This window comes from Takifugu rubripes, chromosome 22 (genome assembly GCF_901000725.2).
Source record: "Takifugu rubripes chromosome 22, fTakRub1.2, whole genome shotgun sequence".
Classification (NCBI taxonomy): domain Eukaryota; kingdom Metazoa; phylum Chordata; class Actinopteri; order Tetraodontiformes; family Tetraodontidae; genus Takifugu; species Takifugu rubripes.
This window is the reverse complement of record NC_042306.1, coordinates 15,270,704-15,298,684: the sequence shown is the minus strand read 5'-3', so window position 1 is coordinate 15,298,684 and position 27,981 is coordinate 15,270,704. Positions and strand designations below refer to the sequence as shown.

Below are 27,981 nucleotides of genomic sequence, written 5' to 3'. Positions count from 1 at the left end.
GAAAGACCGGAAACACTCGCGTCGATGAGCGGAAGTGCGTGGACCCCAGAGCTAACAGCGCTACCAGCGCTACCAGATTGTCGAGCAAGAAAATGGAAGTTTCGCTTGGTGACAATAATAATTAATAATTTTACGTTTTTTGAAGTGTAAATATCGCGTCCGGCCCTCATCCTGATTACTTTAGCAATCAACGCTAGCAGCTAACGCTAGCAGCCTGTTAGCGTTAGCTGCTAGCGTTAGCTGTCGTTGCTTGACAACAAAAGCGCAACAAGCCGCAGGTTCGTTGTGTTGTGGAAGCTGTTGGAGGTTCGACGATGGCGGAAGATGGAAGACGAGCCGATGGCGAGGACCGCGGCCCCGGGGCGGCTTACGGCGGCTTCGCTGTGATGGAAGGGTTGCTGGAAAAGCTGAAGCTGCTGGATTATGAGGAGCAGGTTCTGGCGAAGCACAACAGCGCGAAGAGTCTGTCGAGGTAGGACAGAGCCTGATGGCAGCACCGTGGGTTCCTCAGCAGCCAGCACAGCACCATGATCTCCAGATGTTGGTTCCTGATGTTCTGACCTCTGTGTTCCTGCTCCAGACATTACTTTGTGTCCAGTCCTCACATCGGGTCCAACCCAGGAGAACAGTTCTACTTGTTCACCATCACGGCTGCCTGGCTCATCAACACGGCGGGGCGGCCGTTCCCTGAACCTCTGGAGTACGACGAACCCACCACCACCGTGTCCAACATCCTGGCAGAACTTCGGGCGTTTGTAAGTGACGCGAAGCTTCAGATCTGCTGAACACACACACACACACACACACACACACACACACACACACACACACACACACACACACACCTGACGTGACCTCTCTGCTCTCTCAGGGTGTTAAAGTGGATTTCCCCCCCTCCAAACTGAAGTCCGGTTCTGGGGAACATGTCTGCTTTGTGTTGGACCGCCTGGCTGAGGAGGCCCTGAAGCGGACGGGCTTCTCCTTCAGGAGGTACCGTCCCTGCGTGCACGTGCACGTGCACCTGCACGTGGGAGTTGTTGGAAACGAGGAGAAGCTGCAAATGTTCCCAAATGTTTCTTGTACCTGTGCACCACATGGGTTCCCTGGCCCATAAACAGGAAGTGTGCTGGTACCGGTAGATGGTGCTGCTGCGGCCTGGAACCATCAGTCACTTAACGTTTACGTTCTAAATCATTTTGAAGGTATTAACAAAAACATCAAAGGAATCTACGTATGGTGTGAAGTTGTGCAGGTTCAGATCTGAGGTCAGATGTGTTGGTGGAGCTTTACACCTCTGTCTAGCACCCACAGGTTACCGTGGCAACGGGCCTGAGCAGCTCACATCTTCTGGTTTTTGTAAAGTGGCACCAGCGTCCCGAAGGTTCAGACATCTTCTTCTTTATCTTTCTTCAGTGGTGACTTCCTGTTTTGTCTTTCTTCCTCTAGACCAAAATATCCCACAGAAACCACAGAAGAAGAGTCCATCGTGGAGGACGATGCCGAGCTCACACTCAGCCGAGCCGAGGAGGAGGCGATCGTAGGTTCCCGACTCTAACTGATGCTGTTGTGGTTTGTGTGTAGAGCAACAGGAAGTGTGTGTAGAGCAACAGGAAGTGTGTGTAGAGCAACAGGAAGTGTGTGTAGAGCGACAGGAAGTGTGGGTAGAACAAGAGGAAGTGTGTGTAGAGCAACCGGAAGTGTGTAGAACAAGAGGAAGTGTGTGTAGGGCAACAGGAAGTGTGTGTAGAGCAACAGGAAGTGTGTGTAGAGCAACAGGAAGTGTGTGTACAGCAACAGGAAGTGTGTGTAGAGCAACAGGAAGTGTGTAGAACAACAGGAAGTGTGTGTAGAACAACAGGAAGTGTGTGTAGAGCAACAGGAAGTGTGTGTAGAGCAACAGGAAGTGTGTGTACAGCAACAGGAAGTGTGTGTAGAGCAACAGGAAGTGTGTAGAACAACAGGAAGTGTGTGTAGAGCAACAGGAAGTGTGTGTAGGGCAACAGGAAGTGTGTGTAGAGCAACAGGAAGTGTGGAGAACAATTGGAAGTGTGTGTAGAGCAACAGGAAGTGTGTGTAGAGCAACAGGAAGTGTGGAGAACAATTGGAAGTGTGTGTAGAGCAACAGGAAGTGTGTGTACAGCAACAGGAAGTGTGTGTAGAGCAACAGGAAGTGTGTAGAACAACAGGAAGTGTGTGTAGAGCAACAGGAAGTGTGTGTAGGGCAACAGGAAGTGTGTGTAGAGCAACAGGAAGTGTGGAGAACAATTGGAAGTGTGTGTAGAGCAACAGGAAGTGTGTGTAGAGCAACAGGAAGTGTGGAGAACAATTGGAAGTGTGTGTAGAGCAACAGGAAGTGTGTGTACAGCAACAGGAAGTGTGTGTACAGCAACAGGAAGTGTGTGTACAGCAACAGGAAGTGTGTAAAACAACAGGAAGTGTGTGATGCCGTCCAGCAGCACTTTTAGCTGCAGAACTGCTGCTGTTAGCATGACGTGGTGTGCCGCGCCCGTTAGCTCAGTGTTGTCATACATTAGCATGACGTCAGACGTGACTGGTGACGTGCTGTGTTTGGTGTCTGCAGGAGGCCGATGATGACGAGGACGTGCTGGACCTGGACACTCTGAAGCTCCAAACCAGCGTGAGTAGAGCTGCTGCTGAATGTGCACGTGGAGGGAGAACCTGGCGCCAGGACCAGGCAGCAGACTGAAGCTCTGCTCTGGCCTGACAGGAACCTGAAGGTGCCCTCAGAGCAGACGATGCTCCAGAGTCAGCAGGAGATGCAGCTGAATGGAACCTGGAGGTGGAACGAGTCCTGACGCAGCTCAGGGTCTCCACCAGGACCCACAACAAGGTCCAGCCTCAGTCCACGTTCAGGAACACCTGAATGACGAGAAAATGAGAATGTGTGTTGCTCTGCAGCAGTGGAGGAGCCACCTGGAGCAGATGCACCAGCACAACCAGGCAATCAGCTCCCTGACAGAGGACTCCAAGGTCTGCTGGGGGGTCCAGGGGGGGTCTGGGGGGGGTCCAGGGGTGTGTCTGGGGGGGTCCAGGGGGGTGTGTGTCTGGGGGGGTCCAGGGGGGGTGTCTGGGGGTGTGTCTGGGGGGGTCCAGGGGTGTGTCTGGGGGGGTGTCTGGGGGGGTGTCTGGGGGGGTCCAGGGGGTGTGTGTCTGGGGGTGTGTCTGGGGGGGGTCCAGGGGTGTGTGTCTGGGGGTGTGTGTCTGGGGTGTGTGTCTGGGGGGGGTCCAGGGGTGTGTGTCTGGGGGGGTCCAGGGGGTGTGTCTGGGGGGGGGGGTCTGGGGGTGTGTGTCTGGGGGGGTCCAGGGGTGTGTCTGGGGGGGTCCAGGGGTGTGTCTGGGGGGGGTCCAGGGTGTGTGTCTGGGGGGGGTGTCTGGGGGGGGTCCAGGGGTGTGTCTGGGGTGTGTGTCTGGGGGGGGTCCAGGGGTGTGTCTGGGGTGTGTGTCTGGGGGGTGTGTCTGGGGGGTGTGTCTGGGGGTGTTCACATCCATCTGTGTGTGTGTGTGTGTGTGGCCCAGAGCTTCCTGACCCGGCTGCAGCAGGACCTCAGTAAAGCTGTGGAGAAGGTGAGCAGCAGAGAGAAGTACATCAGCAAGCAGCTGGAGCCTCTGATCCAGGAGTACCGCAGCGTTCGGGCCAGACTCCAGCAGGTAAAGACCCCCCCCCAACATCTGGCCAACATCTGGCCCCACCTGCTCACACACCTGGACGTTGTCCTCCTGCAGGAGCAAGAGCGCTACCAGCAGACCAACGCACGAGTGATGGAGAAGAGGCTGGAGCTGAGGGAGGTGAGTGAAGGGATCCCCACCTCAGCAGAGGTGGACAGAGGTGGACAGATGTGGACAGATGTCCCGGCTCCAGCTGCAACATCTGTCCACATCTGCTGAGGTTGAAGATGCTCTGAAACATGAAGCAACATCTGAGTCCTGAGTTTGGTCTCTTTCAGATCAGTGACGAGGTGAAGAAGATCGAGCAGGAGATCAAGGACAGAGACTCCAGCATGTCGGATGGAGGTGAGTGTGTGTGTGTGTGGGGGGGGTGAGTGTGTGTGTGGGGGGGGTGAGTGTGTGTGTGTGTGTGGGGGGGGGCAACAGAGCAGGAGTCCTTCCTCCTGAGAACTTTGATGGTCATAATGGTTTGTTAATGGTTTTTCTATATCAAACAAAGTTTAACTGTGTGTGTGTGTGTGTGTGTGTGCAGCCCCAGTGGTGAGGATCCGGCGCAGTCTGACCAGGCTGAAACAGGAAGTAGTCCAGATGGACGTAAGGACTGGGGTGGTCCAGCACGCGCTGCTGCTCTCCAGGCTAAAGGAGAAGTCCAACATGACCCGGGACATGCTGGCCACCAACATCACCTGAGGGTTCTGCTGAGGGTTCTGCTGAGGGTTGATCAGAACCATAGCCATCAGTGGACCACGGGGCTGAATCTAGTGGGTGGGCCAGAGGACGGACTGACACCGACCCACAGGTGGAGTCACCTGATGGCCGATGCTCCGCCCCTTCCTGCTGGTCACTTGATGGCTGATGCTCCGCCCCCTCCTGCTGGTCACCTGATGGCCGATGCTCCGCCCCCTCCTGCTGGTCACCTGATGGCTGATGCTCCGCCCCCTCCTTCCAAACCATCTTTTCTACAGGAACTGTTGAACAACTGTTTTCATTCAAACATGCAGCAACATACAGGAAGATGTCCTTTTTTTTTATCAAAATAAAAGCTACAGCTGTTTTTATGATAGTGGACAAACTGGTCCAGATGAAGTAAAAGTCCTAAATGTATGTTTAATATCTGATATTTAAATGGTTTGTTTTTACAACAGTATCCTACAGAACTGATCAAATAGCTAAAAACGACCTTTAGAGACTTTTATGGTGAAGTCCAGGAGCGGAAGTGGTGGACTGATAGTTTATTTTGACGCCATTTCCGCTGAGTGGGCGAGGTTTCCGGTCACTGCTGCGGGGTTCCGAACAGAACCTGTTTGGATTCAAACCCAGAAAAAGAAATCCAAGAAAGAGTCCAGGATCATTCCAGTTCTTCTGGAAACAGGTCAGCTCCCTTTTTATGGAATTTCACGTTTAGACAAAGTTTAAAAATATTAGAATCAAGTGACGTTTTGGAACAGTGAAAGTTGGTGAAATAATAGAAAAACTAAACGTGAGTGTTGGTTCTTATTCCGCCACTTTTTAAAGCTTAATTTACATGTTTTAATGCGTTTTCTGGGAGGATTTGAAGTTTATCCTGAATATATTGGAGAATAACAGTAGCGATAGCGACGTTTACAAACTAAGATCTAGTTCGAGTTTTTAAACATTTAAGTATATAATATATGAATCAAACGAAGCAGTCAACATTGATGGAGTCAGTATTGCTCAATTTAACATCATTATTTAGAGAGTTCTGGTTTTAGACGCATAAACAATGTGGTGCTGATGCTGCTGGCGATGACGTCATTTCCTCCAACATCATCAGCTGCGGCAAGGCATGCTGGGAAGAGGCTCCCCGAGGGGGGGGGGGGTAGAAGCTGGTTTCCTCGTTTGTTCCCAGCGTTCCCTGCTGGACTGACCAGAGAAACTCTTTTGTGCAGGATGGGAAACAAACGCAGAGAGTAAAGAAGGACGCCGTCGCCACGGAAACAGGCTCAACGGTAGCGTCCTGCTGTTCTCTGTTCCAGCTCAGACTGGTCTGATCAGGAGTGACTGGGAACCGTCTCACTCCTGTCAAAGCACGGGATGTGTTGCAATGTTTAAATTGAGCTCTGATCCTTCAGAGGCTATTAATAACACACACACACACACACACACACGCACGCACACACACGCACACACACACATCCTCCACATAGTCCTGCTATTAATGCTCTGCTAAAAATAGTCCCCTCTGATCCTCCAGCGTGCTCTGAGGTGTGATCTGTGTGTGTGTGTGTGTGTGTGTGTGTGTGTGCGTGTGTGTGTGTGCGTGTGTGTGTGTTTCCATGGTGACCCACAGATCTCCAGAGGTCGTCTGTGCAGGAGGAACATGTTCTTCTCAGGAGCTGTCACAAGTACGTCGTCTTGCTGCTGAAGCGTCTCGGAGACGTCCCTCTGTCTCTTGGTGTTGGACAAACGGGCCGATAGCAGCGACACGTTAGCGGCTCTTTCTTTAACCTCTTCTTCTCCTCTTCAGGTTCTCCCATCAGACGTCGTCTGAGGAGTGAAGCCTGTCAGAGGTGAGAGGAACCTTCTGTTGGTGGAACCTTCTCGTTTCACCGGTGACGAGAGCAGTGTAGTTTTAGCTGTTAGCATGCTAGCACACATAGAAACAGGCGTGAGGATGCTCTGGTGTGCTGGAGGCTAGCGTCCTGTCCGTGTCCCTCAGCCTGGACGTGTCTCTGCTGTCTCCTGACTCCTCCTACATCTGCCATCCCTCGGCGGACGGCAGCCAGCTGTGCTCCTGCCGCCGCTCCCCGCGCCTCCTGACCAACGGCTACTACAGCGTCACCGAGGACAGCTTCTCCTGGGACCATGACGGCAACGTGTCGCTAACGCCCTGTAAAACCAGCGTGTCCTACAAGGAGAGGCTGGTCAGGTGAGAGCGGCTGCCTCACACACACGCGCGCACACGTGCACGTGTTCCACGGGTTCACGAAGGCGGTTCTGCTCTCAGGGTTTTCCGGCGGCGGCGGCGCCCGACCGGCGCCCTGGCTCGCCTGCTGAGTGACGTGACAGAAGGTTGTCAGTCGTGGCTGGATGAGAAGGTCTTCAGAGGGGTTTTTACTGCAGAAGGGGACCAGAACCACCTCTGGGACAGGACCGGACCAGAGAGCGACCAGTTGGACAAGTCCACCTGGTCAGAGTTGGACAAGTCCACCTGGTCAGAGTTGGACAGCGCTGATCTGGACAAAGGTCACGGGTTCACGTACGGTCAGTAACGTTCTGACATGTCCTGAAGGAAGCCACTGATGCTAATGCTAATGCTAACGCTAGAGTGACCATAAGAAGCCTGCGGGCGTGTCTCCTGTAGACCACACTGAGGCTCCGCCCCCTCCGGGCAAGATGACCCCGCCTCCAACGGTCCTGATCCAGGAGGAGATTGGTGCAGAGATCTGTCAATCCAAGCAGACGCTCGCCGGTCTCACTGAAGTCCCGCCCCCCTCACACCTGTACACAGGCGGCTCGTGCAGCAGGGTCTCACCTGAGCACACAGGTGAGCGGCCACTTCCTGTTCATGGGCTCACGCAGACGCTTAACATGTTGGCGTTCTTCATGTTGTGTTTCAGGTGTAACCATGACAACCGTCCTCCTTTCGATCTTCGTCATCTTCATCGTCGCTGCTGTGAACTCTGGGTAAATGTCACTGAAGCGCAGTGGAAAGGTGGCGGTGGTCAGGTGACCTGCAGGACTGACCGTCTGTACCTGTGCAGGTGTCTCCTGTGGAGCGCCGCTGTGGCTGCGGGGGCGTCTGGGCTGATCACCACCTTTGCGTGTAAGTAACGTGTCACAGCGGCGTCGGAGGGAGGAGCCTCATCTTCTACGCTAGCTAACGTTGATTAGCATAAGCTAACGTGGATGCTAAACTCAGAAAGTTCTGAGGATCACCTGCGTAGCGTCTCTCTGTCCACGCTCAACAGGTCTGACCAAGTCGGGGCCAGCGGGCAGGTGGAGGCGGGCCAAGACGGAGGTGAGACACGACACACAACCGGCCGCTTCAGTCCGACACACACGTACAAACGCTGACTTTCCCACTGCCTCAGGACATCAGCTCACGGAACGAGTGACGGCCGACGGAGGCTGCAGCGCCCCCCGGTGGTGGAGGACTGGAACGCACCCTCGCCACCTTCAGCTGGCACAGGAGCGCCGCTGCACACACACCACAGACACACACACCACAGACACACACACCAGAGACACACACACCAGACACACACACCAGAGACACACCCATCACAGACACACACCAGAGACACACACACCACAGACACACACCAGAGACACACACACCACAGACACACACCAGAGACACACACACCACAGACACACACACCAGACACACACCCATCACAGACACACACCAGAGACACACACACCACAGACACACACACACCAGACACACACCCATCACAGACACACACCAGAGACACACACACCACAGACACACACCACAGACACACACACCACAGACACACACCACAGACACACACCAGAGACACACACACCACAGACACACACACCAGAGACACACACACCACAGACACACACCAGAGACACACACACCACAGACACACACACCAGACACACACCCATCACAGACACACACCACAGACACACACACCACAGACACACACCAGAGACACACACACCACAGACACACACACCAGACCCACACACCACAGACACACACACCAGAGACACACACACACCCATCACACACACACCACAGACACACACACACCACAGACAGACACACACCACAGACACACACACCAGACACACACACACACACACACACACCAGAGACACACACACCACAGACACACACACCAGACCCACACACCACAGACACACACACCCATCACACACACACCACAGACACACACACACCAGAGACACACACAGGTGTCATGAGGCTGTGGGAGGCTCCGCCCTCCTCTAGAAGTCACCTGTATTTTTGATAGGCAGCAGTTTTTTTTAACTCTTTTGGCAAAACTTAAAAAAGCACTTTTGACAAATTATGACGAAGGGGGCGTGTCTTCGCTGGAATGGGCGTGTCCTTTGATTGTGGGCGGAGACTATTGTACTAATCAGCTATTTATGTGATAAACCTCTTTTTTTATTGCTTTTGATATTTTAACCTGATGAAGCCACAGACATTTGGATCAGTGTTTATTGATCAGTGTTTATTGATCAGTGTTTATTAGAGGATCAGTTTGTATTGATCAGTTATCAATAATGAACCATTAAAGAGAACCCTTCAACGTTCTTCACACGTCTCACGTCACTCTGACATTCATGAAGACTTTATTTACGTCTTTATTTACGTCTTTATTCACGAGTTTTACACATTAAACGGCTCCTCACTTCCGCCCCCTGCTGGACGTCCTACAGATGACACTTTACTTTGTGGTTCTGGTTCCTCTGGTCCTGGAGGCAGGTTCTACTCCTGTTTATAAATATGTCCTGGTCCCAATAAAGGTTCTGATTACTCTGATCAGTCTGGTGTGAGAATCACCTGTGAATCCAGGTGAGGGAGCTTCAGGGGAGAACGTCCCTTAACGACGGTGCGCTGGTCTTAATCCTCATCTGGGCCAGAATCTTGGTCCTCCCCGATGAGCCTCAGTGGTCGCTGAAGGGCGGCGGACGCTCTCGCTCCGTGGCGTGCACGGCGGCGTGCATGGCGGCGTGGCGGCGCAGGTGGCTGCCAGAGATGAAGGTCTTGCCGCAGGAGGAACACCTGAACTGTTTACAGTCGGTGTGGACGCTCATGTGGACCTTGAGGGAGCCCGACTGGGCGAAGCGTTTGCCACAGTGGACGCAGCCGTAGCGCTTCTCGCCCGTGTGGACGCTCTGGTGGCGCTTCAGGTTGCTGGGGTCGGAGAAGCGCTTCCCACACAGCGCGCAGACGAACGGCTTCTCGCCCGTGTGCACCCTCATGTGGGTGTTGAGGTTCTTCAAGGAGGCCAGAGTTTTACCGCAGCAGTTGCACACGAACGCTCTGGAAGAACCCGCCCCCCGACCGGGACCAGAACCCCTGCCGGCGCCGTCCTGGTGCCTCCCGCGCTCCCGCCTGTGGGACGCGTTGGGCCTGTCGGCTGCTGCCTTCCTCGCAGGAAGCTGTGGCCGGTCTGGGGGTAACGGCGCCCCCTGCTGCCGCTCTGCTACCGCCTCCTTCAAAGACAAGCCGCCGCCCCCAGAATCAGAGGACACGCCCACAGTGGCGTTCAGCGCTAACGAGTGGCCTGGTTCCTCCCTCAAAGGATTCTGGGTAGTGACAGAATCCGTGTTCGGGGTTTGTTGGATTGACCAGCAGGAGGAAGTGATGTCACACATCCAGGAAGCGCATCTCGAACCATCACTCTCCTCTGACACTTCCTGTTTGATGGACGTGGGCGGGGCCTCCGTCTCCTCGGCAACGACAGAACAAAACTCCTCTAGAGGTTAAAAAAGCAGAAGTGTGAAGCCAATATTTGATTTTTAATGATCAAACTGTAAAGACGAGAAGATGTCCGACAACGTTAGCCTAGCCCGGCGATGCTACAAGCTAATCACCCCAAACCGTAACGTCATTCGCTCGTTCGGGTTGCGAAGGTTCCCGACGTAAACGATACTTACGATTTAGCTCCGACGGGGACCAAGATGCGCCGCCGTCCTCTGTTTTGATGGTCGGCGCCACGGCCTCGGCGGTGGGCGTGGCCTACGAGAGACAGAATCACGTTGAACCCGAGCGGCGACCGTGACACCAACCTCCTCCATCTTCTTACCCTGACGGGTCCAGAGGCCCCCGGGGGCCCCGAGGAGCCCCGCTCCTGAGCAGCAGCCGAGGACGCCGCCGCGGCTTCACCTGGGGAGCAATGATGTCATCAGGGACCTGCTGTTGTTGTTTACACTGAAATGCATTCTGGGCAACGAGGCCAGTGGGGGGGACAAAGTCTCGGGTGGATCCAGGAGGACGATCAACTGGGACCCATCAGCTCCCAGCTGGTACTGGGAACTGATGGGGGCACCAGCTGGTCGGGTCAGTTGGTGCAGAACCAAAAGAACTGACTGGTCAGCCTCCGGTGTCCCAGGGTCCTGTCTCCCACCCAGGGTCCTGTCCCCGTCCCAGGGTCCTGTCCCCCGTCCCAGGGTCCTGTCCCCGTCCCAGGGTCCTGTCTCCCACCCAGGGTCCCGTCCCCGGTCTCCCACCCAGGGTCCTGTCCCCGTCCCAGGGTCCTGTCCCCCGTCCCAGGGTCCCGTCTCCCACCCAGGGTCCCGTCCCCATCCCAGGGTCCTGTCTCCCACCCAGGGTCCTGTCTCCCACCCAGGGTCCTGTCCCCCGTCCCTGTCTCCCACCCAGGGTCCCGTCCCCATCCCAGGGTCCTGTCCCCCGTCCCAGGGTCCTGTCTCCCACCCAGGGTCCTGTCTCCCACCCAGGGTCCTGTCCCCCGTCCCTGTCTCCCACCCAGGGTCCCGTCCCCATCCCAGGGTCCTGTCCCCCGTCCCAGGGTCCTGTCTCCCACCCAGGGTCCTGTCTCCCACCCAGGGTCCTGTCCCCCGTCCCTGTCTCCCACCCAGGGTCCTGTCCCCGTCCCAGGGTCCCGTCCCCGTCCCCCAACCCGTCCGAAACACGTCATCACACAGACACACTAGGTCAAATATATGTGTGTGTGTTTGTGAGCGTGTGTGCGTTTGTTTGTGTGCATTTTATCTCGACACACACCAAAGTGACCCGGATGTTACCTCGCTGGGCTCTGGCTCTCCTCGCATGGTCGCCATGGTGACCGGGAACCGGAGCCCGAGCGCCGCCGCCGCCGGCCAGGGCCCGCAGGGCGCTGGCGCGCGCCGCCCGCAGCTCCATGAGCCGCAGCTTCCTCCGCAGCTGCTCGTTCTCGCGGCGGCTGCGGGCGATCTCGAGCTGCAGCTCCGAGTAGCCGCTGTCCACGAGCTCGCAGATCTCCGCCACGGCCGTGTTGGCCAGAACCTCCATGATGGAGGCGAGCTGCGCGTGGAAGGCGGCGGCCGGGGACATCTGGGCCGCTGCGTCGGGACACCCGGAGACGTTCGTTGGGTCCAAATGATCTCGCGCTCGCTTCACCGGAACGTGGAGCCTCCGCGAAATGTAAACAGCCCCGAAACCCGGAAGCGATGCGAACCCCAACGTCTGGGGGAGGGCGCATGCGCGGAAAATCTTTAATTTTTTTTTTATTTCTGCGTGTGAAAATGAGAATCTGCGGATGCACGTGAACAGAATAAAAATAAATCAATAAATCTGTACGTATTTATTGGTATTATTTAGCCTCCTTGAATAGCGAACCGATGATGTGCAGGTTTGTTTTCTTGTGGAAACGCAAATAAATACGTAGATTTTTTTATTCTGACACATTTCCACAGAGACGATTATTTATCGATCTCTAATAGGTCTACGAGGCGTCAATAACCGAATCGACCACTTTCTTCTTCGTGGCTCTAAAGTGACCTGAGCTGCGCCACACCGCCCCCTGGTGGATAGATTAGGCCTCGCCGATGGATACTGTATTCCAGAGTTTTCACCCTTTTTTGAGCAGAAGCACGTTTTTCATTCAGCAGGAATCTCTGAATCTTTGTAGTTAACATCAACACGTTGTTCTCAATCAAATAAACACACAGCAAACCTTTTTAGAATCCCATTTTTACTCACTGGAAGTTGGGAAATGGGAGCAATGCCAGGAGAGAAGCCACCCACCAACCTGTCGGCCTCCTGCTCCCACCCACCAGCTTCTCCTCGAGGGTTTAAGTGCTTCACTATCATCTCACATGAAGCTGTTCACGCTTGGCTTGGTGACAGGGAACATTTCAAGATTTCCTCTGATGTTGCACCTTGAACAGAACCCATTTCTTTGATCTGTGCTCGTTAGCAGGTTCTCATGCAAACGTTGATTCAGACGATGATCAGCTTTGGCTGCAGGTCCGGCAGCGTGGTCGCCTTCTCCTTTACCTTTGTGGGTTTTCTCAGCAACTTTCTCTGCTTCTCCAACATTCATGTTCTGAGGTGAAGCCTCGGACCAAAGCTAGCTTCTGCTAGCTGGACCTTAAAAACGCCGAGGCGTCATTGAGCAACACGCCTGCACGTGGAGGAGCTTTATTTGGTTCCCCTCGTCCATTTACGCTCCTCTGTCTGTCCTCCCATATCAAACATTTAGAAAAGTCTGATTATTTCACAATAATCTAAACAACTGATTCAAGTCAAAGCGTCACTGTTGTAGTTAAAAAATAGCAGAAATGACGTAATGGAGTATCAAACTACAGTTCCTCCCTCCGTTCTCTGGGGTCCTAGAAGCACTTTGTGAGGCACTTGTTCGGCGCTGTTGGCTGAAGCGTCACTCGTTGGGGACGTTGGGGTGGCACTTCTTCATGTGCAGCTTCAGGCTGTAGCGGACGATGAAGCTGCGGGAGCACGCCCTGCAGGGGTACGGCCGCTCGCCCGAGTGGATGCTCATGTGGGACTTCAGGTGGGCCGACTGGGTGAACCTCTTGCCGCACTGCTCGCAGCTGAAGGGCCTCTCGCCCGTGTGGATCCGCATGTGGACCTCCAGGTTCTGAGACGTGGCGTACGTCCTGTTACAGACGGAGCAGAGGAAGCGTCGCCCACGCCCGCCGCCGCCCGTCTGGGAGTGACCCGGAGGGGCCACGTTCTCGTACTCGAACCCAGAACTGCCGCTTTCAGACAGCTGAGAGTCCGTGGACATGGAACCCGCTGTGGTTCTGAGCTCATCGCCCTCGGGGCTTCCGTGTGGACAGGAATGAACGAAGCCCGGCTGACTTCTGGACTGCCGCTCCCACATGAGGCCGAAGTCCAGTTCTGTCCGGTTTGGATCGGACTCCATCAGAGCAGCGTCACCAAAATATGACAGCTGCTGGTACTCCTGGTGGACCAGCTGAACATCGGAGGCACCGTGGGAGCCGACCGACCCGGTAGGCTCGTCCCCAACAGCACAGTGGCCGGAGAGCCCGGCGTCACCGCCAGGGGCGTCCAGCACGAACCCAGATGTGCTCCTCATCTGCGGCCCTGGTGCCACTCTGCACACTTTCAGGGACGGCTGGTCCAGGACGGACCTGCCGTCCCCCTCAGGACTTCCTGTCCTGCGTCTCCTGGCGCGCTGGTTGACAGGAAGCGGCCGACAGGAAGCAGCCGCCCCTCCTTCGCTGGGCTTCGCTCCGTCTGAACGACAAGATGCTCCAGGTTAAACAACATCTGGATGCTCCGAGAGCGTTTAATCATCCTGGACAGGGACGTGCTGAAGCCGCCCAGACCACCGGATCACCGGATCACCGGACCACTGGATCACCAGATCACTGGATCACCGGATCAGGTGAGTCTCAAACCAGCTCGTCAAGGGTTCTACTCACCTTCCCCAACAGAACCTTCGGTGTCCGAGTCCTCATCTTTGATCAAAACCACCTCAGGAAGCTGAAACTGAGACAGAAATCCAACATCACACTTGAGTAAGAGACGGTGTAATAAACGCGTTATAACATACGACGTAACACAAACGCTAATTCAGGCAATTAGAACCTCCTCAAGAGTAAATGAGACCAAATGTGTCGATTGATCACGTCAACCGGATCACCTGGAACCAAACAGGTCAAATAAGTAATCCCTGTTTTTGGCCACAAACCTGCACTTTAATCTGCTCTTAGAATTCTCTCATTATTTATATTCTCTCATTATTTATATTCTCTCATTTATATTCTCTCATTATTTATATTCTCTCATTATTTATATTCTCTTATTATTTATATTCTCTCATTATTTATATTCTCTTATTATTTATATTCTGTTATTATTTATCTTCCTGGTGCCGCCGCAGCAGTTTAGGGCCGAAGACACGTGGACCCGACCAGCAGCGTCCTGTTATTACTAGACGGTCGATGTCAGGAGAAACTGAAAGGAGGAATCCGAATGTTATTACATGGTTACAACACCTCTTTAGATTCAGAGTTCAATGAAGCTCAGGAGGACACTGGGAACCTTCCCTCATCACACTAAATGTCGGAGAAAAGGTGTAATTAAAGGTTTAAAATTCACTATTTACACACAAACGTCATGATTAAAAAGGATGTTCTAAAATTGCTGTTTTATCAGAAGTTACTGAGAAACCAGCACGATAAAGGCTCTGCCTACCTCCCCCACTCCTCCACCTCCTGCTCCTCCAGCACCTCCTGCTCCTCCAGGACCTGCTCCAGCACCTCCTGCTCCTCCAGGACCTGCTCCAGCACCTCCTGCTCCTCCAGCACCTGCTCCAGCACCTCCTGCTCCTCCAGGACCTGCTCCAGGACCTCCTGCTCCTCCAGCACCTGTTCCAGCACCTCCAGGACCTCCTCCACCCCCGTGGTCGGTGTCCGGCTCCTCGCCGGGCGCCACCGGCCCTCCAGCCCCGCTGCCTCCCCGGACCACTATGGACTCGATGAGGTGCAGCTTGTTCTTCAGGTCCTGGTTCTCCTTGCGGCTCCTGCTGATCTCCATTTGCAGCAGCGCGTAACCTTCGTCCACCAGCTCGCAGATCTCCGCCACCACCGCTTTGGTCAGCGCGCCCATGATGGCGGACAGCTGCTCCTGCAGAGCCCTGCTGCTCAGCGCGGCCATGTCCAGAACCACCACCACAACCAGAACCGACACCGACCAAGGCCGAGTCCTGACGTCGCTGACGGATCGAGATGTTCGCGATTCAGGCGTTTTACGGCGGTCAGAAGAAAAGCCGGATATCCGTTTTCCTGCCTGCGCCATAAAAGCGGCTGCCTTCAAAATAAGAGCATCGAACGCGGAGTGTATGAAGGCATTTCCGGCAAAATATTGATCATTTTTGAAACAAATGATCATTTTCTGTAGCTTCACTTGTTCTCCAGAAGGTTTGAAACCTCGAAACGAAAATGATGGCGGGATGTTTCACCATCAAATTAGTTTTTAGTTTAGTTTAAAACTAACGTGTGGAAATAATTCATCCTTTTGGCGCCGTATTGTCTCCTCACGAATGATCTTTATTACATGTTTTTCTCCTCATCAACAGAAAACTCATTTTTTACTGGTGTTAAATAGTGGTTTCTAAATCTCTGGTAATTCTGACAAACGTGAAGGTTTTTTGTTACTGCTGCGCTCAGAGGAGAGAAAAAGATCACAAAACTCACAAAAACACGGATTAAAAATCTAAATTTTCCACAGCTGTAATTATGAAAGTCAACATTTGCAGCTAGTTCATTCTGCTGGGTGACAGGTGGTGGTTAGGCTCCGCCCCACTCTGCTGGGTGGTGGTGGTTAGGCTCCGCCCCGCTCCGCTGGGTGGTGGTGGTTAGGCTCCGCCCCGCTCTGCTGGGTGGTTAGGCTCCGCCCCGCTCTGCTGGTTGTTGGTGGTTAGGCTCCGCCCCGCTGGTTGTTGGTGGTTAGGCTCCGCCCCACTGGGTGGTGGTGGTTAGGCTCCGCCCCGCTCTGCTGGGTGGTTAGGCTCCGCCCCGCTCCGCTGGGTGGTGGTGGTTAGGCTCCGCCCCGCTCTGCTGGGTGGTTAGGCTCCGCCCCGCTCCGCTGGGTGGTGGTGGTTAGGCTCCGCCCCGCTCTGCTGGGTGGTTAGGCCCCGCCCCGCTCCGCTGGGTGGTGCTTCTGCTGATGGATCCTCAGGTTCTGCCGCCCAGCGAACCTCTTCCCGCAGTGCTGGCAGGCGAAGGGCCGCTCGCCCGTGTGGACGCTCTGGTGCGTCTTCAGGTGCCCCGACTGCGTGAAGCGTTTGCCACACTGGGGGCAGCTGTACGGGCGCTCGCCCGTGTGCACGCGCATGTGCGTCTCCAGGCTCCGGGACGACGTGAAGCCTTTCCTGCAGCAGCTGCAGACGAAGCGCCGGTCCCTGCAGTGCTGGTTCTGGTCCAGAGGACCGGCCCAGGAGCCGCCCGGGCCCAGCGCCGGCAGACGGGAGCCGGGAGCGCCCGGCGGGGCCGGCGCGGTCCAGGCGGAGCTCGGCTCCACGTCTGGGTCGGAGCGCTGGGCGCCGGTCACAGACGCACCTCGCCTCTCCTGAGACGGGCCTCGTCCCAGAACCCCCAGGAGCGCACGTGTGGGGGAACCCGGAGCACCGGTGGACCGATGCTGAAGGGCGCTCGGCTCCCATGGCGCCGTGTCCACGCCAGGGCTCGTCCTCATCCTGGAGGCTCCTCCCTTTGGGTCGTCACCAACCAGGAAGTGCGGTTCTGCTCCTTCAGAACCAGCAGAACTCAGATCAACATCAACCAGGCAGGAGGCCCCTGAAGGTTCTGTCTTACCTTCTTCTCTGGTGAGCAGCTTGTCGTCGTCTTCTGTCTTTATGCTTCTCTCCTCCATCCCATCCTGATCACCAGCCGCTTCCGCACCACCCGCAGGTGAATCCTGAGGAGCAGACAGAACCGGATGAGCCAGAAGTTCTGGAACGCGGTGGAACACCAGGCGCAACAGCTCCTTCATCGCTCACATCTTCGCCTGCAGGCGGCGCTGTCGACACCCGCACGCGTCCGTTTCTCCTGAGGTTACTTTTGGGCTGCGGGGCTCCAGAGGAAGCGCTGCAATCTGGGTGAAAAACGTCACGTCTCAGACCAGACTGGGGGGGGCTGCAGGCTGAAAGCACAACTCCGCCTCACCTTCACCCGGGCCGCCGTCCCGGTGTCCCCGGGCCACCAAGTCCTGCATGAGCTCCAGCTTCCTCCGCAGCGCCTGGTTCTCTGCGTGGCTGCGGCGGATCTCCAGCTGCAACACGGCGCAGCTGTCGTCCAGCAGCTCGCAGATCTCCGCCACGGCCGCTCGGCTCAGCGCCTCCATGATGGACGTCAGCTGAGACCGAAACGCCGCGAAGCGCGTCATCCCGACGGGAAGCGGGTAAACGAGGCCGCAGGTCCGGGGAGAGCAGCCCCGGCGGCGGGCAGGGCGATGGTCCGGCGGGCAGGGCGATGGTCCGGCGGGCAGGGCGACGGTCCGGCGGGCAGAGCGACGGTCCGGCGGGCAGAGCGACGGTCCGGCGGGCAGGGCGATGGTCCGGCGGGCAGGGCGACGGTCCGGCGGGCAGGGCGATGGTCCGGCGGCGGGCAGAGCGATGGTCCGGCGGGCAGGGCGACGGTCCGGCGGGCAGGGCGACGGTCCGGCGGGCAGAGCGACGGTCCGGCGGGCAGGGCGACGGTCCGGCGGGCAGGGCGACGGTCCGGCGGGCAGGGCGACGGTCCGGCGGGCAGGGCGATGGTCCGGCGGGTTCAGCCCAAGAATGACGAGCGTCGCTGTTGTTGTTGTTGTTGCTGCTGTGCGGTCACTTCCGCCTCCCAGTCCTCGTGTGGAGAACAACTTCCGTTAAGCCTCTTCTTCTTCTCTTTCACAATAAAAGAGGGTATTCTAAGGGTTTGGGCATGTTGACATGACGCTCCACAAGCAGGACCAAACTCGGCTTCCATTGAAGTTTGTGAAAGAAGATCAACTAATTCGCCACCGTCACCACAGACGGGCGATTCCAGAAAACCGTATTCCCGCCCTTTCACGCCGAAATCAGATCAAAACACAATTCTAAAGATCAAAGCGCCAAAAAGGGTTTGATGCGTCAAATGAGCTGAGTGTTACGTTGGGTTTCACCTGCCTACATCACTGCTGGCGAGTAACTACAGTCGACTACAGACAACTACCGACAGAAAACAAACTACAGCTAGACTGTTGCGCATAAATACGTCCGTCGAATTCACCAAATTCCATAAAAACTGAACTCTCGACATTGTTGAGTGCTTTTGGCCGACGCTCCTGAATGCAGCATTTCAGACCATTGTCGGTGTATTTTCCTACGGTCCTTAAACGCATCGGCAGGGGGCGGTTTCCATAGAAACCAAATTCACTGAGAGACAAGATGGTTTTCAGTAAGTTCGCAACCGCACATGTAACCGCAATAATCTCCATTATCTGCGTTTCTACAAGATCTGTCATACGTTTTTTATGCGTTTTAGCCGAATTGTGATTTATTTTTGCTAACGTGTGTTAGCTAACAGGCGATAGCAGCAAGTATTAGCACCAAGTGACAGATTTAGTTAAAAATGTTGAAAAGATGATTGACTAACTACTCCAAACACTCCTACCGTTAAAATGTGTTGTTATTGCCTTATTTTTTTTTACTTTCACCGATATAATTCGCTAATTTGGCTTAGCCAGAGGCTAACCTTAAAACTTGTAGCCATGTTTTCATCAAATATCACAATTGTCTTAATAATCGTGATATTTCTCATATTTAGTTATCTCGACTTATTACAAGGATGTCGTGTTTTATGTCAACTGGAAATGTTTCGTTTTGCTGAATGTCGTTTCATTCCACACGAGTGTAAAGATCCCAACAGTTTGTGCTCCTGTTGTTGTTGTTGTTGTTGTTGTTGTTGACGCGGCGCTGCAGTCACAGAGGAAATGATCCGCATGCGGGCCGAGCATAACGACAAAGAGATCTGTTCTTTGGAGGAAGTTTCTCTGCACCAGCAGAACATTGAGAAGATCGAGCACCTGGACCGGTGGTGCAGGAACCTGAAGATCCTGTACCTGCAGAACAACCTGATCCCCAGGATGGGTGAGGCTGGACCCCAGCACGTCTACCACACCTGGGAGGGTCTTCCTGCTGAGATCTGGAAGGTCATGAGATGATTCCTCTTTGTTGATCTTCCAGAGAACCTTGGTCACCTGAAGAAGCTGCAGTATTTGAACCTGGCCTTGAACAACATTGAGGTCATTGAAAACCTGGAAGGTCAGTAGGCAGCTCCCTGTCCAGGGACAGGAGGAAGACTCCGTCTGCACCGCAGGATGAAGATCAAAGCTACAGTCACTATGCTAGCGGAGCTAATGCTCACAGTTAGGACAGGATCAGCTAACCTTTAGCATTGTCTTAGCTTGGCTTCACAGCTCAGAGAAGGTTCCGTTGATCCCTCCTTGTCCTGTTGTCTCCAGGCTGTGAGAGCCTGGAGAAGCTGGATCTGACGGTGAACTTTGTGGGTCGCCTGAGCAGCGTGGAGCGTCTGAAGCACAACCCCCACCTGACGGAGTTGTTCCTGGTGGGGAACCCCTGCACAAAGTTCCAGGGCTACAGGGAGTACGTGGTGGTGACCCTCCCCCAGCTGAAGGTGAGTCCAGAGCAGGAGGCCTGGAAGTCGACCTTCAGGTGAGGAGCTGGTCTCCTGGACGCCTCCACCTGGAGAAGTTCTGACTGACTGTGTGTCATCAGTGGCTGGATGGAGCAAAGATCAGCCGGTCCGAGCGGATCCGAGCCTGTCAGAGGATGGAGGAGCTAAAGGGGGGGCTCCAGGAGCAGGAGGAGGAACATGTGAGGAGGAGGCAACGTGAAAGACAGGAAGCACACATCAAGGAGAGCAGGGGGGTCACCAGCACGCCGTGAGTGTACTTCCTGTTCAGTTGTGAGTTCTTACTGACGGACTCTGGACCAGAACCAGCCCTTCAGAGCAGGAGCTGCCCGCAGGTGCTCCGGGGGGGCCGAAGCCTCGGGTCCAGACTGACCCCTGCTGCTTGTGTGCAGGCTCTGGGTGCAGGAGAACCAGGAGGAGGATCCCGGCCTGGAAGACCGGTTCTGGAACACACCCTGCGAGTTCAGCCCAGAGTCTCGTGTGGAGGCTCATCGTCACCTGGAGGAGAAACAGAGGGCGGAGGAGTGAGTGGCGTTCCAAACGTTAGCGGGCCGGTCCTGCAGCACCGCCCCAGGGCGGCCACACGGTGGCGCCGTCACAGCGGCGCTGCTTCTTCTGTCGTCAGAGACGTCCACCTGAGTCTTCCTCAGCTCTGCTCATGAGGAGCAGAGCTGAGGAAGACTCAGGTGATTCACTGAGCTGCTGCAGCAGCCTGAGGTTCTGAAGCTGGAACCGGGGTTCCACCTCTCCACAGTTAATGGCTCAGGTGATTCACAGCCCCCACCTGAGTGATGCACCACGTGCTGAGGCTCAGGTGATTCACAGCCCAGGGAGGCCTTCATCAGACATCATGACGCTTGATTTGTTGCTCCGCTCAGGAGGGACAGAACCGTTAGCAGCACGTTCTGGCTGCAGGTTCTGCTGGGACAAAGCTTCAGAACCTCTGCGTCCTCTGGACCCCCACAGGGGGCATCAGCTGGTGGTGGACTGACTCAGCACCTGGTTGTTCGGGTCAGTTAATGTTCTAATGAGAGCTGATGCGGAGGTGGCTGGAACAGAGGTGTTAATGAGGTGCTGCTCCCTCCCTCCACCATCCCTCCCTCTCTCTCGCTCTGTCTGTGGAGGGAGGGATGGAGGGATGGTGGTGGAGGGATGGTGGAGGGATGGAGGGATGGTGATGGAGGGATGGTGGAGGGATGGAGGGATGGTGATGGAGGGATGGTGGAGGGATGGAGGGATGGTGATGGAGGGATGGTGGAGGGATGATGATGGAGGGATGATGGTGGAGGGATGGTGGAGGGATGATGGTGGAGGGATGGTGATGGAGGGATGGTGGAGGGATGATGATGGAGGGATGATGGTGGAGGGATGGTGGAGGGATGATGGTGGAGGGATGGTGATGGAGGGATGGTGGAGGGATGATGGTGGAGGGATGATGGAGGGATGGTGGAGGGATGATGGAGGGATGGTTGAGGGATGATGGAGGGATGATGGAGGGATGGTGGAGGGATGATGGAGGGATGATGGAGGGATGGTGGAGGGATGGTGGAGGGCCACCCCCCCTCTGAAAACAGAGTTAGGGCCTGAATGGTGGAGCTTTGACCTTGAGGTGGAGGTGACGCTGCTGCTCCAGCTGTGATCACCTGATGTGACAGGCTCCGCCCACACAGCTTCGCTCCACATCTGCATTCGGGGCCACTCCCTCAGACCAGAGGAAACATCTGCGTTCACCTTTATTCCTTTGCTGTTCACACGTGTGTGTGGGAGTGTGACAGCGAGAGAGAGCACCTTATCTTCTGTGTGTGTTATGAACAACCCTGAAGCAGATGTAGCTCTCTCCTTCACCCCAATGAGCTCATAACTCTTGTTGTCTCTCACACACACACACACACGCTCACGCACACACACACGCTCACACACACACACGCTCACACGCTCATGCTCACACACACACTCATGCTCACACACACACACGCTCACACACACACTCATGCTCACACACACACACACACGCTCATGCTCACACACACACTCATGTTCACACACACACACACACGCTCACACACACACACTCATGCTCACACACACACACTCATGCTCACACACACACTCATGCTCACACACACACACTCATGCTCACACACACTCATGCTCACACACACACACGCTCACACACACACTCATGCTCACACACACACACACACTCATGCTCACACACACACACACTCATGCTCACACACACACACACACTCATGCTCACACACACACACACACACACATGCTCACACACACACACACACTCATGCTCACACACACACACACACACACACACACTCATGCAGACTGCTTCTCTGTGTCTCTGCAGGAACAAAGGGAAGAAGCCGAAGGCTCCCAGGACACTGGTCACTGCAGAAGGTCGACCCCTGAACATCAACGAGCCGAAGTAATTAAACAAGTTCAGATGTTGGATTGTGATGGAGTTTGGGTTAGTTCCTGGTTCAGTTCCTGGTTCAGTTCCTGGTTCAGTTCCTGGTTCAGTTCCTGGTGTGGTTCTCCATGTTCCCCATCTCTGGGCCTCCACATCCTCCTGCAGCCTTCACTTAGTGATTTGTTGGTGCAGGTCTGTGGGGGCTGCTCCTGCCGCCCCCCTCTCCTGCCCCCCCCCCCTTCCTGCCCCCTGCCCCCCCCCCCTCCTGCCCCCCTTCCCTCCTGCCCCCCCTCTCTCCTGCCCCCCCCCCTCTCCTGCCCCCCCTCTCTCCTGTCCTCTCTCCTGCCCCCCCCCTCCTGCCCCCCCCCCTCTCCTGCCCCCCCCCCCCCCCTCCTGCCCCCCTTCCCTCCTGCCCCCCCCCCAGGTTTATGTCCAGGTGAAGGCCACAGAGCCGAGGCCTTAAATCCTGACTGATTTCATTTGGAACATGAGGGGAGGACATGATGAGGTCAGGTGATCCTTCATCATCTGTTGAGGGCAGAACACAACTGGGCCGGGGAGAAGATCAAAGCACACCTGGATGCTTTGATGTGCTGCAGCGGGGTTAGGAAAGAAACAGGTGAAAAACTGTTCAACTGAAGGAAAATCACCTGCGTCTCTTCTGTGTGTGTGTGTCTGTGTCTGTGTGTGTGTGTGTGGTGTGTGTGTGTCTGTATGTGTGTGTGTGTCTGTGTCTGTGTGTGTGTGTGTGTGTGTGTGTGTGTGTGTGTGTGTGTGTTTGCAGGCTTGAATTCCGCCTGACTGAAGACGACGACACCAACTCGGTAGTTTTGGACCTGGCAGTTTACAGGTGAGAGTGTGATGACAGCAGAGGAGCCGAGGTTCCCGTGTCACTTCCTGTCTCTGCGTCCCCACAGACACATGGACACATCCCTGATGGACGTGGACGTCCAGCCAACGTTTGCCCGGGTCACAGTCAAAGGAAAGGTACCGTAGGACCGGGGGGTTGTGGGTCACCTGTGTTCGGGCTGCTGCAGCAGGACGTCTGTGCTGCAGCCGTCCCGCTGCAGGATGTCTGTGCTGCAGCCGTCCAGATGCAGGACGTCTGTGCTGCAGCCGTCCCGGTGCAGGACGTCTGTGGTGCAGCCGTCCCGGTGCAGGACGTCTGTGCTGCAGCCGTCCCGGTGCAGGACGTCTGTGGTGCAGCCGTCCAGATGCAGGACGTCTGTGGTGCAGCCGTCCAGATGCAGGACGTCTGTGCTGCAGCCGTCCCGGTGCAGGACGTCTGTGGTGCAGCCGTCCCGGTGCAGGACGTCTGTGCTGCAGCCGTCCCGGTGCAGGACGTCTGTGGTGCAGCCGTCCCGGTGCAGGACGTCTGTGGTGCAGCCGTCCCGATGCAGGACGTCTGTGGTGCAGCCGTCCAGGTGCAGGACGTCTGTGGTGCAGCCGTCCAGGTGCAGGACGTCTGTGGTGCAGATGTCCCGGTGCAGGACGTCTGTGCCGCAGCCGTCCAGATGCAGGACGTCTGTGCTGCAGCCTCAGATTAATCCTGCTGCACACCTGTAGATATTCCAGGTGGTCCTGCCGGCAGAGGTGAAGCCCGACAGCTCGGTCGCTCACAGGTCCCAGACAACAGGACACCTGCTCCTCACCATGTCCAGGGTAGGTCCAGGCCCCGGTGACCCTGCAGAGACGGGACAGGTGGCGTCAGGAGGAGGGCGTCTCCTGAACCGCCCGTAGGGGGCGATGTCACGGGCCTAGAACGCTTCACCTCTGTCTTCCAGGCTGGAGACACATTGAGGACCAGGCGTCCAGCCAGCGCTCCGGTCCCTCAGAGGAGCTCCAGCCAGGACCAGCAAAGGTAAAAACAGTGGTTAGCTGTTGCTAATGCTAATAACAGAGAGGAACCAGGGTCCACGTCTCTGGGCCAGCTCCATTTGGGTTCTGTGTGCTCAGCAGCTGAACCTGCTGACCTCACGGGTCCATTAAGCCTCTGGTCCATCTGGTCCCGGCCCAGAGCGGCGCTCTCCTGCTAATGTCATCACCGTTTTATCACCCGGCCCCCACTTGTCCTTCACACGGCCCCATCAAGGCCCCACAGAGGGAAGCTGTTACCCCCCCCGCCCCCCCACACACACACACACACACCCACGTCTGTGCTTGGGGGGGGGGGTGCCGTTCACGAGTGGGAATGACCTTTGACCCCTGGCAGCATGGCAGCTTCACTCAGCTTCTGGCTCTGATGGACCCGACGGCCATAACTGGCTTCAGATCAATAATGATGAATCAAGATCTAAGATCCAGGCTGGAATAGAGAGATCCAGTAGATTTCAAGGATGAGAGGTGATCCAGTAGAGTGGAGGAAAACCAGAGATCAAACTAGTCAGCTGCAGGTTCTGGTGGAGTTTCCTTCCTGGTGTCTGCAGCAGCGTCCAAGGGAGGTAAACAAGAGCGTGTGTGTGTGTGTGTGTGTGGTGGGTTCGTCACCTGTCCAGGTAGGCTCCTCCCTCTGACTGCTGGGATAGACCCCGCCCCCATGACGTCAACTGCTGGGATAGACCCCGCCCCCATGACACCAACTGCTGGGATAGACCCCACCCCCATGACAACTGCTGGGATAGACCCCGCCCCCATGACAACTGCTGGGATAGACCCCGCCCCCATGACAACTGCTGGGATAGACCCCGCCCCAATGACTTATTACAAAAAACTGACCAAAAGTAAATAACAACACAAACTTTGAAAAAGCTTTTTTGTAACGTGGGAAGAATGTTCCTGTGTGAGGACCCAAACCATCAGGATTCGGAGTGAATCTTCCTGTTTACCTCCTCCTCATCTCCCATAGCAACCATTTCCTCATTGTGCCCCAGATTAGCAGCATTTCTCTTCTCTTGAAAGTTTAGACAGTGAGTTGTTGTGTTTTAGGGTCAGTTAGAGGTAAAAGTGGCCCTGCAACCATCATCCAGCCTCCACTGGAGCTGGATCCTAATGAGCCTAACGAGCAGCTCTGTTAGCGGTGCTGGATACCAAGCGCCCCCCTGACCTCTGAAAACTCTAAAACTGATGACTTTATCAGTCTGGCAGCTCTCCTGGGGGCTCGTTGCCAGTGTGATGATAAGAAGGTCCTCATTACCTGTGAGATATAACGACCGGGGGGGCTGGTGCTGCTCAGGCCCATTACAAGCAGCCATCTTGGATTTAAGGACATTAGCCGAGGAGCCCTGAGCTAATGAGTCCATCCATCTACAGAGAATTGCTGACCATTAGCTTTAGCCGCCCGTTACCACCTGCAGATAAATTTAGCGACTCTTGCGTCTCGCTTTAATTATTAGTCTCTAATTCAGTGATGTCGTTCATGATGTTTGACTCTTTCAGACTCATCAGAAACGTCTGAGGAGAAACGTGCTTGGGATTATTGCTCAGTGAAGGAAAACCAAATGTTGGGGCCGCCACTTCCTGTTAGCGCCCAGCGTTAGCACACATTAGCCCACCAGGCTCAGCTCAAACACCACAGGAGATGTTTCTACAGTCACAGACGGAACCAGAAGATTGGAAAGCTCCTTGGAAGCTGTTGGGATTCCCAGAGAAGCAGAACACCACGACTATTATGGGATGACTGACTGCAGAACATGAGCTCATGGTCTGGGTTTATCTGCTGCTTATCTGGATGTGGATCCTGTGCCCTCTCAGGCCGATCCAGAGTGGATCAGTGGCTCCAGACGCTGAGCAGAACCTGCTGATCTGGTTACTGGTGCTGATAACGGCCCCTCACTGAAGCCTGGCCCAGCCAGGAACCAGCCAGAAACCAGCAATAACCAGTCAGTAACCAGCCAGAAACCAGCAATAACCAGCCGGAAACCAGCCAGAAACCAGCAATAACCAGCCAGGAACCAGTCAGAAACCAGCCACAAACCAGTCAGAAACCAGCAATAACCAGCCAGGAACCAGTCAGAAACCAGTCAGAAACCAGCCACAAACCAGTCAGAAACCAGTCAGAAACCAGTCAGAAACCAGCCAGGAACCAGCCACTAACCAGTCAGAAACCAGTCCAAACCCCAGCTGTTTGGTTTGGTCGAGGTTGGACATGCAGAGTGAAGCTTTTAGGCCTGTGGGACCAGAGCTGGTTAATAAAATAACCCTGGTTCTTGGTGTGTTCTCCTCTGTGGGAGGTTCTGGTTCTGTTGTGTGTGGACCAGACAGGATGTTCTGTGTCCTCTGGCAGCCGGACGCTCTGAGTAAACAGCAGAATGTGCAGAGTAATGAAGAGCTGCTGCTGCTGCTGCTGCACGTTGGAGCAGAACTACTGCCCCCCCCCCCCCAGACCCTTATTAATCTGCTGCCTGGAGCTTATTGCTATTGCCTCTGCTCCAGACTGGCTGTGCTGCTCCTCCCGTCACGTCCACCTGAGGAGGCGCTACCTCACCTCCTCAGGTGGACGTGACGGTGAGGAGGGTCTCAGCCAGCTGGGCTTGAAGGAAGGTTCTGATCACTGGATCTGCCCCCGTCCCAGCATCCATCCCAGCAGAGCTGCAACATGGAGCTCATGTAACCGCGGGGGGCGATTGTTGTTGTGGTTGGTCACATGACACACCTGAACATCACGTGACACACCTGAACATCACATGACACACCTGAACCTCACATGACACACCTGAACATCACGACACACCTGAACCTCACGACACACCTGAACCTCACGACACACCTGAACATCACGTGACACACCTTAACATCACGTGACACACCTGAACACCACATGACACACCTGAACACCACATGACACACCTGAACACCACATGACACACCTGAACACCACGTGACACACCTGAACATCACGTGACACACCTGAACACCACATGACACACCTGAACACCACATGACACACCTGAACACCACATGACACACCTGAACATCACGTGACACACCTGAACCTCACGACACACCTGAACATCACGTGACACACCTGAACATCACGACACACCTGAACATCACCACACACCTGAACATCACCACACACCTGAACCTCTGCTCCTTTAAATCCTCAGGACCCGCCCAGGTGCAGAGAGGCTGGAGGTGGACCCCAGGAGCCACCGCGTGCTGGACCTCGGCGCCATCGTGCCTCGGGAGACCCCGGAGGGCCCTCTGGAAATGTGCCGGCTGGCTCCGCCCACCAGCCGTACCTCCATCCCAGGTGAAGGGTTTGTGGATGACCCGGACGTCCCCCCACTGATGTAAAGGCCTCGGACGCCCAGATGAGTGTGTGGAACCACACGTGCACGCACACGTGCACGCCACAGGAGACCAGACCGGCTCAACGTTCAGGACGCTCAAACTGTCCTTCAGAAAAGCTGCTGGTTCTGACCCAGACTTTGATCAGGAGGCTTCTGCTCACTGGACCCGGCGGCTGAAAGGTCACGGCTGCGTCTCAGCTTCTATATTTAACTGCTGGTCTCATCCAGGGACGGACGTCCAGGGTCTTAAACGATGTCAGAAGCCAGATTTATCTGCAGGTTCAGCAGAAACGTGGTTCCTCTGAGGGCATCGGTGTCCAGAGGCTTTGCTGAACGTCTGCTTCCATCTTCTCTCACTGTCTCCACGTGTTCCACATTCAATTCTGATTAAAAACTCAACGTTTTCAGGAAAACTCAGGTTTGATGTTCATGTAAAGCAGATGTTCTCCAGGTGTCTCAGCGGGTTCTTGGAGCCTGTGTAGAAATGTTCCTCCACCCTCA

The 27,981-nt window shown here is 55.3% G+C and overlaps 6 protein-coding genes across 13 annotated transcripts; 3 read left to right on the top strand and 3 right to left on the bottom strand.

The window, feature by feature from the left end:
• Window positions 1-14: 14 nt before the first annotated feature.
• LOC101068784 (intraflagellar transport protein 57 homolog) lies at window positions 15-4,829 on the top strand. Of its 4 annotated transcripts, none has more exons than XM_029830931.1 (12): window positions 15-180; window positions 224-472; window positions 581-755; window positions 872-990; window positions 1,447-1,537; window positions 2,582-2,638; window positions 2,729-2,851; window positions 2,920-2,991; window positions 3,538-3,669; window positions 3,745-3,807; window positions 3,966-4,032; window positions 4,220-4,829. In XM_029830931.1, the coding sequence occupies exons 2-12, from the start codon at window positions 315-317 to the stop codon at window positions 4,375-4,377; spliced, it is 1,215 nt and encodes a 404-aa protein (XP_029686791.1). In that variant the 5' UTR covers window positions 15-180; window positions 224-314; the 3' UTR covers window positions 4,378-4,829. The 4 variants fall into 4 exon arrangements, with proteins under 4 accessions (XP_029686791.1, XP_029686792.1, XP_029686793.1 ...); XM_029830932.1 differs by having other exon boundaries at window positions 15-181; window positions 232-472; XM_029830933.1 differs by having other exon boundaries at window positions 15-472; window positions 2,923-2,991.
• A 98-nt stretch (window positions 4,830-4,927) lies between these two features.
• Window positions 4,928-7,943, top strand: LOC101063761 (transmembrane protein 71-like). The gene is made up of 11 exons (XM_029830950.1): window positions 4,928-5,059; window positions 5,598-5,657; window positions 5,999-6,053; window positions 6,176-6,218; window positions 6,368-6,577; window positions 6,656-6,912; window positions 7,013-7,195; window positions 7,269-7,335; window positions 7,413-7,474; window positions 7,620-7,669; window positions 7,743-7,943. Exons 3-11 carry the CDS (start codon window positions 6,029-6,031, stop codon window positions 7,764-7,766), a joined length of 921 nt encoding a protein of 306 aa, XP_029686810.1. The 5' UTR covers window positions 4,928-5,059; window positions 5,598-5,657; window positions 5,999-6,028; the 3' UTR covers window positions 7,767-7,943.
• A 927-nt stretch (window positions 7,944-8,870) lies between these two features.
• Window positions 8,871-11,850, bottom strand: LOC115247911 (zinc finger and SCAN domain-containing protein 2-like). The gene is made up of 4 exons (XM_029830922.1): window positions 11,425-11,850; window positions 10,467-10,546; window positions 10,318-10,399; window positions 8,871-10,136 (listed from the first exon to the last, which is right to left on the bottom strand). Exons 1-4 carry the CDS (start codon window positions 11,711-11,713, stop codon window positions 9,322-9,324), a joined length of 1,266 nt encoding a protein of 421 aa, XP_029686782.1. The 5' UTR covers window positions 11,714-11,850; the 3' UTR covers window positions 8,871-9,321.
• Window positions 11,851-12,336: 486 nt separating this feature from the next.
• Window positions 12,337-15,447, bottom strand: LOC105418283 (zinc finger protein 281-like). Of its 4 annotated transcripts, XM_029830911.1 has the most exons (5): window positions 15,031-15,446; window positions 14,911-14,973; window positions 14,846-14,862; window positions 14,071-14,137; window positions 12,337-13,882 (listed from the first exon to the last, which is right to left on the bottom strand). In XM_029830911.1, the coding sequence occupies exons 1-5, from the start codon at window positions 15,305-15,307 to the stop codon at window positions 13,041-13,043; spliced, it is 1,266 nt and encodes a 421-aa protein (XP_029686771.1). In that variant the 5' UTR covers window positions 15,308-15,446; the 3' UTR covers window positions 12,337-13,040. The 4 variants fall into 4 exon arrangements, with proteins under 4 accessions (XP_029686771.1, XP_029686769.1, XP_029686770.1 ...); XM_029830909.1 differs by having other exon boundaries at window positions 14,911-15,447; XM_029830910.1 differs by having other exon boundaries at window positions 14,846-14,880; window positions 14,971-15,446.
• A 229-nt stretch (window positions 15,448-15,676) lies between these two features.
• On the bottom strand, window positions 15,677-18,018 carry LOC101061696 (zinc finger protein 316-like). Its single transcript, XM_029830946.1, has 5 exons — window positions 17,317-18,018; window positions 17,151-17,245; window positions 16,966-17,068; window positions 16,217-16,899; window positions 15,677-16,006 (listed from the first exon to the last, which is right to left on the bottom strand). The coding sequence occupies exons 1-4, from the start codon at window positions 17,534-17,536 to the stop codon at window positions 16,280-16,282; spliced, it is 1,038 nt and encodes a 345-aa protein (XP_029686806.1). The 5' UTR covers window positions 17,537-18,018; the 3' UTR covers window positions 15,677-16,006; window positions 16,217-16,279.
• A 201-nt stretch (window positions 18,019-18,219) lies between these two features.
• dnaaf11 (dynein axonemal assembly factor 11) lies at window positions 18,220-27,893 on the top strand. Of its 2 annotated transcripts, none has more exons than XM_029830919.1 (12): window positions 18,220-18,564; window positions 19,089-19,256; window positions 19,353-19,430; window positions 19,631-19,803; window positions 19,905-20,071; window positions 20,214-20,345; window positions 22,187-22,264; window positions 23,034-23,099; window positions 23,167-23,231; window positions 23,816-23,911; window positions 24,034-24,110; window positions 27,295-27,893. In XM_029830919.1, the coding sequence occupies exons 1-12, from the start codon at window positions 18,555-18,557 to the stop codon at window positions 27,442-27,444; spliced, it is 1,260 nt and encodes a 419-aa protein (XP_029686779.1). In that variant the 5' UTR covers window positions 18,220-18,554; the 3' UTR covers window positions 27,445-27,893. The 2 variants fall into 2 exon arrangements, with proteins under 2 accessions (XP_029686779.1, XP_029686778.1); XM_029830918.1 differs by having other exon boundaries at window positions 23,167-23,236.
• The last annotated feature ends 88 nt before the right edge of the window (window positions 27,894-27,981 follow it).

Bases quoted from the DNA above. Each gene is read 5' to 3' on its own strand.
- LOC101068784 (XM_029830931.1), top strand. From the start codon at position 315: ATGGCGGAAGATGGAAGACGAGCCGATGGCGAGGACCGCGGCCCCGGG. The intron at 1,538-2,581 runs GTAGGTTCCCGA...TGGTGTCTGCAG, and splicing joins GAGCCGAGGAGGAGGCGATC to GAGGCCGATGATGACGAGGA. The intron at 2,992-3,537 runs GTCTGCTGGGGG...TGTGTGGCCCAG, and splicing joins CCCTGACAGAGGACTCCAAG to AGCTTCCTGACCCGGCTGCA.
- LOC101063761 (XM_029830950.1), top strand. From the start codon at position 6,029: ATGTTCTTCTCAGGAGCTGTCACAA. The intron at 6,054-6,175 runs GTACGTCGTCTT...TCTCCTCTTCAG, and splicing joins CTTCTCAGGAGCTGTCACAA to GTTCTCCCATCAGACGTCGT. The intron at 6,219-6,367 runs GTGAGAGGAACC...CGTGTCCCTCAG, and splicing joins AGGAGTGAAGCCTGTCAGAG to CCTGGACGTGTCTCTGCTGT.
- LOC115247911 (XM_029830922.1), bottom strand. From the start codon at position 11,713: ATGTCCCCGGCCGCCGCCTTCCACGCGCAGCTCGCCTCCATCATGGAG. The intron at 10,547-11,424 runs GTAACATCCGGG...ATTGCTCCCCAG, and splicing joins GAGAGCCAGAGCCCAGCGAG to GTGAAGCCGCGGCGGCGTCC. The intron at 10,400-10,466 runs GTAAGAAGATGG...TGTCTCTCGTAG, and splicing joins GGGCCTCTGGACCCGTCAGG to GCCACGCCCACCGCCGAGGC.
- LOC105418283 (XM_029830909.1), bottom strand. From the start codon at position 15,307: ATGGCCGCGCTGAGCAGCAGGGCTCTGCAGGAGCAGCTGTCCGCCATC. The intron at 13,883-14,070 runs GTGAGTAGAACC...CTTGTCGTTCAG, and splicing joins CGAAGGTTCTGTTGGGGAAG to ACGGAGCGAAGCCCAGCGAA.
- LOC101061696 (XM_029830946.1), bottom strand. From the start codon at position 17,536: ATGACGCGCTTCGCGGCGTTTCGGTCTCAGCTGACGTCCATCATGGAG. The intron at 17,069-17,150 runs GTGAGCGATGAA...TCTGCTCCTCAG, and splicing joins CGCCGCCTGCAGGCGAAGAT to GATTCACCTGCGGGTGGTGC. The intron at 16,900-16,965 runs GTAAGACAGAAC...CTGGTTCTGAAG, and splicing joins GCTGCTCACCAGAGAAGAAG to GAGCAGAACCGCACTTCCTG.
- dnaaf11 (XM_029830918.1), top strand. The intron at 19,431-19,630 runs GTCAGTAGGCAG...TGTTGTCTCCAG, and splicing joins GGTCATTGAAAACCTGGAAG to GCTGTGAGAGCCTGGAGAAG. The intron at 20,072-20,213 runs GTGAGTGTACTT...GCTTGTGTGCAG, and splicing joins AGGGGGGTCACCAGCACGCC to GCTCTGGGTGCAGGAGAACC.